Source organism: Dipodomys ordii, unplaced genomic scaffold, assembly GCF_000151885.1.
Source record: "Dipodomys ordii isolate 6190 unplaced genomic scaffold, Dord_2.0 Scaffold1, whole genome shotgun sequence".
Lineage (NCBI taxonomy): Eukaryota > Metazoa > Chordata > Mammalia > Rodentia > Heteromyidae > Dipodomys > Dipodomys ordii.
In genome coordinates this window covers 42,812,362-42,824,780 of record NW_012267217.1, presented here as the reverse complement: position 1 = coordinate 42,824,780, position 12,419 = coordinate 42,812,362, and the positions used below count along the sequence as shown (strand labels likewise).

Genomic DNA, 12,419 nt, shown 5'->3' with positions numbered 1-12,419 from the left:
AAAAAAAAGCTAAGGGACAGCATCTAGACATTGAGTTCAAGCCTAAATATCAGCATTTAAAAAACTGAAGTCATAAAATTGCCAACAATGTTGGAAAATGTTTACTGTAAAATTTCTGTAAAATGTGGCTATTTGCTTTGAGTCTCAACTTTAATCCAATAGACAGAACCAAATAATAATCTCCAGCCCTACGTAAGTCAGCAGAGCAGTATCTAAGAAAATTTAGCTTAGTTGATAGATGTCTAGGACTAACATCTATATGCAAATCATAAACATGAGATAGAGAAAAATTAGAGAGAATGAGCCCCTATTTCTCTTATCAGAGCCAAATCTCAAAACCTAACTTCTTTTTTTTTTTTTTTGGGTCCAGTTGTGGGGCCTGAACTCTGGGCCTGGGCACTGTCCCTCAGCTCTTCAGCTCAAGGCTAGCGCTCTACCACTTAAGCCACAGCGCCACTTACAGCTTTTTTCTTTTTGCTTATGTGGTGCTGAGGAATCGAACCCAGGGCCTCAGGCATGCAAGGCAAGTGCTCTACCACTGAGCCACCTTCCCAGCCCTTAAAACCTAACTTCTGAAGGTAGATCCAAAAATGTTTTGTTCTAGTTTTAAAGTAACAAGAAACTGAATGTAAAAGTAGAATAGGTTCTTTTTTAGAAGTAGAAAAAGAACAGAAATAGATTATGAGGGTGTGTTAATTATTTTTATGGAATTTTAATATCATGGGGCATATTAAGCAAAGGCATGAAATGTGCCTTCACACACCTACTGTTTGGAATAATCACATGCACCCCAAACAGCCTAAATCCATCCAGGAACTGTGAACCACAGAGCTTCACTGGCTTTGGAATCATATTTACCCATATAGGCTATACCAAGTTTGTAAGATATACATGAACTTTCATCTGCAATGAAGCTTATCAACATGATAATATTAATACACATATTTTCATACTTACATGGAAAAAGAAAGACAGTCTTTATAAAATACTGTTCACAGTACCATAAAAAAGAAGCTGATGTCCAATGTCATCATTGTTTATTAGATCTGGCTCTGGTAATTGTTTGGTTTCTCAGATACAATGCTACAGTGCATTGTATATTGTGACTGATGGCTTTTCTATATCTTTGAGAATCCAACAAGAATGGGGAGAATAAGGGAAAAAAGATTATTCATGATGACTTAGACTACAGATAGGATGGTGTAATAGAAGAGAGTATGAGTATGACATCAGGCTCCTTGGGTCCACCTGAGTAATATGCATGTCACTGGACCTCAGGGCCTGGTCACCTCCACCTGAAAAATGAGAGTGTTTGTGGGCAACACTTATACTCCTAATTCTAAAATTCAAATTTCCCCATGTTCTTAATTACAGATTAAAACAGAAGTTAACATCTTCCACATTGTTAAAAAAAATTCACGTCCTATGAAGAATTCCTTCCCAATCAAAAGAATGTTCCTTCTCTCCAGAAGGAACCAAACACTGAGATCCGACCAGAACCTTAAATCAGCACAAAAGACTTTTATCAATTAGGAAACTGGTACCACTTAGACAAACTGTCAGAGAATTAGAATTTGTGATTAAAAAAATGTAAGATTTAAAGGAGCAAAAGGAAAGTAGATGAAAGAAACTAATGTATTCACTTCCTAATTCTAGGCTAAGAGATACCTTAAATTCTATCTATCTATCTATCTACATACATGCTATATATAAAATCCTTAATTCTGTAGTGAATGAATTATGCAAAATTTCCTGGCAAAAAGAAATGTTCTTATGAGTTGCTTTGCAAAGTATTGTCCTGATGCAGTGGAAAAATATGAATGAAGGCAGGGTCCAATGAACTGAAACTGAAATGACACAAACCCTTGGGGCCTTCATCCTTGGGGGGGTGAAGGTTCCTAACTGGATCCCGGATACTGCAGTCTGTCCCTGCCCAGGTGAAATCACAGATGCAAGTGGCTTCATTACTACATACCTGTGAAGAGAAAAGAGGAGAGGTGGGGGTTATATAAAATAGTTACATGAAAGTACAGTTCCTTTAAAAGCTGTATCATAGCTTTTGACCTTTAATCTACGTACATGACCATATAAGATGAGGTTAAGTGAAATGAACCCCAAGATAGGAAGAAAACTTGTTTTTTCTTTCTTGCTGTTGTTTTTATCTAAAATATATACATATTAAAATGTACTATGTGATTTTTTTTGTTTCTCTTGTATGTTCTTCTTCCACAGTATAACCCCTGTTTTCACTGTATTTGATTCTGGTGCCCTGCATCTTCTATATACATTTTTCTAATTTGGGGAAGGGAAGGAAAATAACAAAATGCTGAAACAAGGATACAGGTTGACCCATTATAACAATAAGATGTACAAGACACTATGTTGAAAATTAACTTTACAACCTTGGGGGAGGGGAGTGGGGAGGGGAGGGATGGTAGGGGAAAAACAAAGGAGGTGGCAACAATGCTCAATAGGAAATGTACTCTTTACCTTAATCATGTAACTGTAACCCCTCTGTACACTATTTTTACAATAAAAAAATCCCAATCACAAAAATGTATCAATTTTCTTCCAACCTTGAGATGCTGTAGTGGTTAATTTATGGGCCAACTTGACTAGATTAGGTCACGGGATGCCCAATTCAACATCCTTTCTGGATATCTATGACAGTGTTTCCAGATGGCATTTCAATTGGTGAGCTCCATAGAGCAGCCTGCCCTCCCCAGTAGGGGCTGAATAGAGCAAAAAGGAGGAGGAAAGAGAATTTGCTTCCTTCGTTGCTGCCTCACTGGTTGAACTAAGATATCAAAGCTCATCTTCTCTAGCCCAAGAACTGGAATTTATAGCATTGGTTCTGCTGAGAGCTGACTCTCAGGTCTTTGGATTTAGACTAAATTATACCAGTGGCTTTCTTGGCTTTCCATATAGACAGTAAATTATGGGACTTTTCAGTATATATAATAAAGTGGGACAGACAGATAGATAGATGATAGCTAGCTAGCTAGATCTCCCACTGATTCCATTTCTCTGCAGAATCCTGACTATGAAGCTGTTAAGTATATACCTGGAGAATATGGTGATTGCAAGTAGGCAGTGATGAGAAACAACAAAAATAAAATCAATTTAGTTATTTTAGCAGATAAAAGTATTAAGGAAGCATTCATCATCAGTGCATAGAAACTGGCAACAGCTACAATTAGAGAATGACTGGAAGTCTGAATGCCAGGAACTCAGCATGCCAGACAATGAAGTCAAGCAGTACAGCATTGATGCCTACTTACCCCATGGCCCGAACAGACTTTACCCTTGGAATCAAGTGGGCAGCTGCTCATATTTAGGGCTTGAATCTGTAGGCATTTCCGATCTAAACACATCATGGATGGGCCACATGGTGTTCCATCTTCTACATAGCCAACATCTGTATCATCATCTAAAACTACATGAGCACCACTAAAAGGAGAAAGATAGCCATGTAACTGTTAGCTCCTTACTTATATCAACATGAACTAGATGTGTTCTTTATGAAACCAAAGACAATGTACAGTGTTTCTCCTAGTTTCTTCCCACTCTCATTTCCCCCCTGCTCTGTCTTTCTTTAAAAGGAAAATGAAAGAGAAACTAATGACCTTTCACTATCATTATTCCACACATATATTCAGGAAAACTGTCATTTTTCAGAAAGTGCATCCTAACTCTTCACTTGTTTCCAACACCCAACATTAAGACTAGGGTAAAGGCATTTGGGTAAAATCAAAAGAAACAAATTTGTCATTAGTCTCTCAGGCCACAGACAGTATTTTGAAAATTATTATTATTTCAAAGGATATGACAATTCATAACTGAAAAATAAGGAAACTGGTTCTCTATTGATATTTACTTTTAAAATTTCAAAGTTAGGGACAACTAAATTTGAATGATAATCAGTGATATACTAAAAAAAATCTTATAAATATGCTAGTTTAGATGATAATAGAATAGTTTGACAAAGGTGTTAAAAATGTGAACACATATACATTGAAAAAAACTAGCTTGAAGACCACAAGTTTCTTCCAGGAAGGATCCTGCTACTAAGACTCTGTTAGAATCACTTAAAAATACAGTAAACCAACAATCATTTGGCCAAAATGACAGTATCCAACTCAGTACCCAATCAATTTACAAAAATTTGTTTAAAATTACTTTTTGGTAATTTCAAATATTACAGTCATTCACAGAAGATATGGGTTTAGATTTGGAGGGTAAAAAAATAAAGAAAAGATGATGGCTGGGTGCTGGTGGCTCATGCCTATAAATCCTAGCTATCCAGGAGGCTGAGATCTGAAGATCATGGTTCAAAGCCAGCCCAGGCAGGAAAGTCCAAGACTGTCATCTCAATTAATCACCAAAAGCTGGAAGGGGAGCTGAGTGCAAGCCTTGAGCAAAAAAATGCTCAGAACAGCACCCACGCCCTGAGTTCAAGCCCTAGGATCATCACAAAGGGGAGGGGTGGGGGAGAGAAAGAGAAAGAGAAAGAGAGAAGGAAGGAAGGAAGAAAGGAAGGGAGGAAGGAAAAGAAAAAAGAAAAGAAAAGGAAAGAAAAGAAGGAAGGAAAAGGAAAGATGCTGAAAGCAATAGCTCAGGAGGACTCCAGAAGAGGCAGGGATTATAGTAGTACTTCTGCATAAGAGAGCACTATCTTAACACTGTTTTGAAGGGAATAATATTTATTTGAAAAATAATATAAATCTTTAATAAAAATCAACTGTGTATCTATGTGCTTTCTTCTTACAATTAGGATGTTGCTTATACCTATAAACAATATTTTAGTAACTATTTGTTTTATGTGACTTGGTATCTGTTAAACTATATTCTAAGGCAGACATTCGGTGTTACCTGCAGTCAATCACTCGGCCTTGATGGTAGAAGGAGGTTGGGATGATCTCTCCTTGAAGTTGACCGATACGCGGAGCTCGAGTTAGGTTGGTGCACAGTAAAAATCCACAGAATACATCACTACACATGTTTTTAAAAAAGTACGAATGACAGAAGTCAAACTCCAAACAAGCAAATTATATTCTCCCCCACTCCTCTTTTTTGCAAGATGTGGAAGAATCAAACCTAGGGGTTTGTTCACGCTAGACAAACACTCTTTCACTGAGCCCTTAAAATTTTTACGTATTATCTTCTTACAAAATAAAACGCTTTTTGTTCAGTAATTGTTGTTTGGCTATGACTGACTTCTCCCTTGCCCAGAAGAACGCAGTTTTGTTCAGGTACTGAAATGTGTATCCCTGCAAGATGGATGGTGACTAGTCTAAACCAGTCCTGGCGCTCCCATTCCCTGAATCCATATTTCTATGCATCCCTTCTCCCCACCCTCTAAAGTGGCCCAGGGTTACAGGGAGGTGAGAAAAAGCCAGCTAGGGAGTTTCCAGGAGGATTTCTCCTGGATAAGAAGTTAGAGCCTAGCAAGAAGACCTTTGACTCCTACCTCCTACTTACTTCCTACCTTTGGATGTGCAATTTTTGCATCCACTTTGCAGTTTGTAAGTGTAAGGATAAAACTAAATATGCTAGAGGTCACAAATCAGAAGAGAAGCAATTTTCTGAATCCTTGATGACACTGTTATAGATTATATGACTCATCCACTATGAGGCTACCTACTTTCAGCATCTTAAGTAAACAATGACCCCAAAAGTAGGCAAAGAATTGAAGTGGGGGATCACCGAAAAGGAAATCTATATTTAACGAATATATGAAAGCTTGCTTAACTTTATTTTTAACCTGAGAAATGTAAATTAAAGTCATGGTAATATAGAAATTCACACCTCCTAAAATGTATAAAAGTTAAAATCAAATCTGATTAAGGCCAAGTGTTGGTAAGTCGGGGCATAACAACCTTTTCATATATATTATGATTGTAGGTTTGTTAGCAAAACCGTATTTAGTAAGCAGTTTGACATTATCCAGTGACACTGAAACCACACAGTCCCTACCATTTGGCAATTTTTCTGATAGGTACAGATCTTACAGATAAGTGCATAGAAGTACACTAAGAATATATTTTGTACAGGAATGTTTACAAAGTAGAGCTCTGAGTAGTCAAAATGCAGAAACAAGCTCAAGAATAGAGAACTAAATTATGGTATATTTTTATGTGAATTTATAAAAATGAAACATAATAAGAAAAAACAGGTATTCATTCCACAAAAAACTCTTAAAATGAGTTGGGTGCTGGTGGCTCATGCCAGTAATCCTAGCTACTCAGGAGACTGAAATCTGAGGATCGTAGTTCAAAGCCTGCCTGGGCAGGAAAGTTCATGAGACTCTTATCTCTAATAAACCACTAGAAAACCGGAAGTGATGCTGTGGCTCAAGTGGTAGAGTGCTGGCCTTGAGCTGAAGAGCTAAAGGGCAGTGCTCAGGCCCAGAGTTCAAGCCCCCTGACGGACAAAAACAAACAAAAAAGAAACCTCATAAAATGATTAATTCAGAAGTAAGATATAAAATAGTATATGAAGTATCACAAATGTCAGTAACAAAAGTCAGGATGAAAATAACTCCAGGAAAGAGTTGCAGAACTATTATGTGCACAATTTTTATTCCGGGAATGCCAGAATATCCTATTTATTTTCTATTTATTCACAATATTCTATTATTTCTATTTATTCAGAATATTCTATTTATTTCTGTGGGTGTTTATCTCATAATTATTTAGTAAAGGTATACTTGTGTTATTTTAGTTTACTTATTATATTTCACAAAATTTTCAAGTTTTAAAACACACATATTAACACACTGGAAATAGGTTAGTCTAAAGTCAGATATTCAGAAAATATCCAGTGATATATTTCAACACTTCCCAAATGTTTTAAAGTCAAGAATCAGAATGAAGCCAAGTGTTGGTGCCTCAGGCCTATAATTCTAGTTATGCAGGAGGCTGAGATCTGATGATCAGAGTTCAAAGCCAGCTGGGACAGAAAAGTCCATGAGACTCTTATCTCCAATAAACTATCCAGAAAAAGCTGGAAGTGGTGCTATGGCTCAAGTGGTAGAGCATGCACCTTGAGCACAAAGAGGCTGAAGGACAATGTCCAGGCCCTGGGTTCAAGCCCGAGGACTGGCAAAAAAAAAAAAAAAAAGGAAGAATCACAGAATGATCAGATTTATATACAACAAATGAGTAAACCTAATCAAATTCAGAAGTTCCCAGCCACATCGGTCTTGACTATGTCACATCCCCCTTCTCCCTACTTTGTGGTACCCAAAGAACTGAGGATCAATGTCTCAGAATGTCTACTGTCCACTCAGGAAACATCAAAAGGGAAGCTCTGACATCTATTCTTTTGGTGTAAGTTTAAATAATAATAGTCAAACTTGTGTTGCCTTTTAAAGCCCTGTTCTCTACCAAAGTCTACCCGGACCTGTGGTATTTCATAAAATATATTATAGACATCACTAATTAGCAAAATAAAACTTTCCTGAAATCTTTGTTCCGTTTCAAAATTAGAAAGTGAATAATCCTTGCTATGGAAGGAAAATGGAGGCACTTCAACTTAGAAATTAATGGCTCCATAGATCCACGTCATTGAATTAACCTGAATAAACTATTTCATCATAATTTCAGCTTTCCTCAATCACTTATGGGGAACTATAACCTATGTTCCCTGAAAGTACCTCATTTCTGAGTAACAAGGCCTCCGTTACCCATGAAGTAGATGTTGTTCAGAAGGGAAAAGTCTCTGATCTAGATATTAATTGACTAGTAAAATTTAAAAATACTGCACTTGTGAAATGAATAAAAGCATTATTACTTTAATATTTATTATCTATTTCATTTATCTATTAGTCCCTAAAATATACCAAGCCTACATAATTTGCCTCTTAATCTACACATAATAGTATGTTCATAGACTATACAGGCTACTAAAAGTAGAAAATTAAACCCTAATAATTATTTGTAACACCTTGGCAAAGCATCTTCAAAATAAGAATCAAGCAAAATACATCAGGTTGTTAATTTTCTCAGATTTACACATGGTGTTAGTCTTGTAGCATAGTGTCAGCATACTGTCATTTGCCTCTAAATATACCATTAATATATCTTATTATATTTTATATTGATTATATTTATTGTATTTTATTATATTATACATTTTAATATATGCTTTAAGTTTTTTGAGTAGTTTGAGCAAGTTTTTGGAATTAGAAAACAATTTTATTGGCTAAAGATTTTTGTAAAGTAAAATATTCCTAAACCTTTTTTTGTAAGTGATATTTACTTTGCACTCATTCTGCATTTGCATTGGGTCTCTAAGAGCAGGCATCCTGCCCCAAAGCTGACTACTCACTGTTTGCTACACTGGATCCAGCGGTCTCCATCCTTCCCACAGTTTCCCTTCTCAGTGCCTTCCGTATTCAGCTTTTCATAGCAGAACTTGTCAGACCCTGCAGCCTCTTTTGGAGATGAGCGAGAGAAGAAACTTCATTTTAGTTTTCATCATTCATAACCAATGGTGGGCCGCTGTAATGCCCAACAACTGATTCTCCAGAAAAGGAATTTATAAATCCTGACAACATCTGACAGGGAAGTATTTCACCACCAACTATGTCCCTAGCCCTGATTTTCAAGTATCTTACAAGGCAATATGTCCTTATTTTCTTGCCTCTAACAAAACAAAAGCAGTGAATGTAAGCTATTCAGATAAATGATATTTGCCCAACACTAAAATCACTCATGCCAGAATCAGTGTGCTTTTATGTGCTTTGTTTTTCTCTGCGAGGACTCAGCCTCAGCAACGTCTTGAACTTTCCAACTGAAGTTTATTAAAGTAGCACTGCAAAGGTGAACATGTAGATATGTGGGGAATGTCCTGAGACATTACCATCTACTCCGGGAAAACGACTATTCCAGGAAGCCAACTTGTTGGGGGATAAATGTGAAAGTCCACCAAGTCAGCCATGCAAGTGGCCAGATAATGATTATGACACTGCCCCCAACTCAATCTTAACAGCAGATGGAAAATCCCTTCTATGACAGTCACAGTGGATGGATGACATTTGGTTAGATTCACATGGACAAATCCTCAAGAGTTGTTTATCTTGGTCTTTTATTATTATTACTATTGGTTATTATTATTATTATTGATAAGTACTAGGAAATTAAATCCAAGACTTCTCTTGTACTGTACCACTCAGCTACTTCCTCTATAGTTCATCACTAAGAGTTGCAGATCTCTTTATTCTCATTCTTTTCTAGATCTTTCTTTTCTTTCCCTTCTTGCTCTATTTCTTCCTTTCTTTCACATTACTGCAAGCTGTGGATCTCTGTCTGCAAGACTAGTAGAGAAAAACACTATTTATTTTGTTGCTTTTGCTTGTTTGTTTTTGTTGGTTGTAGGGCTTGAACGCTGGGGCCTGAGCGCTGTCCCTGGGCTCTTCAGCTCAAGGCTAGCGCTCTACCACTTGAGCCACAGTACCACTTTCCGTTCTCTGGTGGTCAATTGGAAATAAGAGTCTCATGGACCTTCCTACCCAGGCTGTCTTTGAACTGCAATCCTCAGATCTCAGCGTCCTGACTATCTAGGATCACAGGTGTGAGCCACCGGTGCCCAGCTTGCAAAAACACTCTTAAGAGGAAGTGTACATGTGACCAGCAAACAGGAAGCGTGACCTACTTGTTCCCCAGATGTACTGACACTGGTTGTCCCTGGTCTTGCACTCGCCATTGTAGCAGCGACCCTGAGGACAAGATCACATATATGAGATGCACGGAGCCACAACACCTTTCCCAAAATTCTGATGACAAATCTCCTTCTAGTTGACTTAGACAAGGTCTTTCTTTCATTCCATATTCTAATATTTTCACACAATGAGAGTCACCAACATCTTATGAAAAACTTAAGATACTGCAGACCTCAAAACTCAGCTGTTTACATTCAAAATAATTATATAAAATTCAAAAGTATGGAAAGCAAAAATTGGTGCCTTTCTTTGAATGACACTTAAACAATTTTTAACTTTGCTTACATATGCATGATTGGGTTCTAAAAAGCCATTTCAAAAAAATTGTCATATTTTCCCATAACAGACATGCTGGAATTATTTAAAGTTGGTCACAAATTAGTGAATCAGATTTCTAATTCTGTAGCTATTTCATTTGTTTTCTTTTGCTTCAATCTGGACAACTTGTCACTAGAGTTAAATATATTTAATATATGGTATGACATGAAGCAACTCTGAAATTAGAACCCCACTCTAATTCATGTGAGCAAAATTTCCTTCCAATGTGACATTTAAGAAAAAACAACTTTTCAAACTATCCTTCTAAATTATATTTAAAAGTTCCTAGCCTACCTGATTTTGATTGCAGGCATAACCATCTTGTTTATGAAGATTTGGTGGACACTGAAAAATATTATCTTATTAGTAAATGTGCAGCATAAGAAGTACCTTCAGATAATGTGCTCCATATACAAAAACGGGAATATACAATTAAGAATATTTCAAAAATACACTTAATGCCTTAAGTAGGTTATTCAAACTAATTCTACCATTGGTAAAATAAGAAAATAAAGCCTACATAGTGGGTACTTTCTATATGATTCTCTGTTTACTGTGAAATGGACTAGAAAAACAAAGTACATTTGCTGCCTAGGAGATGAAAGTAAGCAGGATTTAAATGGCTAGGGAAGGAAATGAATCAGCTTGCTATGTAGGAGTGAACACACTCAGGAACTAATTTCCAAAACCTTGCTGCGCTCCTGAAAATGTCAAATCTGAATGTGGCATCATGTCACTCACCTATAAACCACTTTACAAAAACAGAAAAGAGAGTCTTGATTTTGACTCATCATGACCTGTCTGACCCCTCCCACCACACACTTGTTAACAGCACAGTCTGTGATACTGTGGGTATTTTTATTTACTGGCTTGTTTATCTGATCATTAAGTATGCCTCATTTCCCCCCCAAATTACACTGAATAGGTGAATTTAAAACTTTTACACAGTTTTGAGAGTTGAAAAAAAGTCAAGACAAAAGCTCTACTATGGTGTTAGAATCAAATATGAAAGAAAAGAACACACATGTCTGGCAAAGGAGTAAGAAACACAGAGACATGTACCAATGCTCCCCTTCAGTCTTCACCTTCTCAGCGAATGACCTCTCCATTGTTCAGCCCAACACCACAGCATTAGTCCCTATTCATTCCTGTTTGCATTCAGTATGTCAACAAGTCCCATTAGCTTCACTTCAAAACATTACAACTTGACCACCTCTTTCTCCACCTCCATCGCTAACTCTTCTACCCCACTTGTGGTCTCCAGGCTATCCCTGTTTAGAAACAGAGAGATCCCTTTCAAGTACGAAGACCAGATCACATCAATCTTCTGGTCAAAACCCCTAAGTGGCTTCTTAACTTATTACTAGCCTTCAAGTTGACCATGATTATTCTCTCCTACCTCACCTCATCATTTCTCTGGACTCATTTCCTGCTCTCTCCTAGTTAGGCCTGGTACCAGCCCATGGCCTTGGTCTTGCACTTTTTTTAATCTTCCTCCAATTTCTGCATGGGGGTTTTGTTCAAATAACATCATTACCTCAAAGAGGCCTCTCTCTCTCCCCCAACCAGCACTATCTCTCCCTCACCACTCCCTGCTTTTCTTTTCCAGAGCATGTAACACCAACTGACAATTCATGTATTTTATTCATTTGTTTGCTTATAATTGTTCCCTATCATCATGTGAGTTCCAGGCAGGTGAGATTTTATGTTTATGTAGCTGTCTTTGGTATGCAAGTGTGAGGCAGGTGCTCAATTACTAGTGATGACTCAGAGAATAACTGAATGACCCATACAGATACAACCAAGTCATTATATCCTGCACATATCAGGCTACTGATGAAGTTCATGATGGAAAGAAGATAGAACTAGTTTAGCATTCCTAAGGAACAGTAACTTACTAAGGAAGATTCCAATAAAAAATACTTGGGTTCTATGTTTTTCTAAGAACGAACAGTGTTCGAATAGCTTCATTCACCACAGCTTTTCATTCACCCTGCTGAGTATTCCAGGGATGCAATTATTGGCACTAAAACCTCAAATACTGGGCCAACTGAACAAAAGCAGACATCCTTATGGCTTCTTTCATCTCTCTATTCATCCACAAGTCAACTATTATGTCATTAGTCATCTATTATTAATTATTCACTTACTTTAAAACTGCTCCAACCACAATAAACAGAAATGAAAAACATAACTTTGGGAATAAGCAAATCAGATTCTACAATTAATTTGTCATACTTCTATAACATTGCAAGAAAAATACTATAAAGTTCTTTCCTAACAACAAAAGAAAATTGCTTAATAAAAACTGTCCCACATAGGGTGCTGATGGCTAATACCTGTAATTCTAGCTATTCAAGAGGCTAAGATCTTAAGA

At 37.0% G+C, this 12,419-nt stretch overlaps 1 protein-coding gene across 1 annotated transcript in view; it reads right to left on the bottom strand.

Moving 5' to 3' along the window:
- Adam23 (ADAM metallopeptidase domain 23) overlaps window positions 1-12,419 on the bottom strand; it is a gene marked incomplete at its 5' end in the record, with an annotated part of 163,860 nt that overhangs the window by 17,120 nt on the left and 134,321 nt on the right. Inside the window, 6 exons of the mRNA XM_013016539.1 lie at window positions 1,864-1,975; window positions 3,282-3,450; window positions 4,873-4,992; window positions 8,332-8,437; window positions 9,658-9,721; window positions 10,337-10,387. Of these exons, the coding sequence (XP_012871993.1) occupies window positions 1,864-1,975; window positions 3,282-3,450; window positions 4,873-4,992; window positions 8,332-8,437; window positions 9,658-9,721; window positions 10,337-10,387 (622 nt within the window). The remainder of the gene's footprint in view (window positions 1-1,863; window positions 1,976-3,281; window positions 3,451-4,872; window positions 4,993-8,331; window positions 8,438-9,657; window positions 9,722-10,336; window positions 10,388-12,419) is intronic.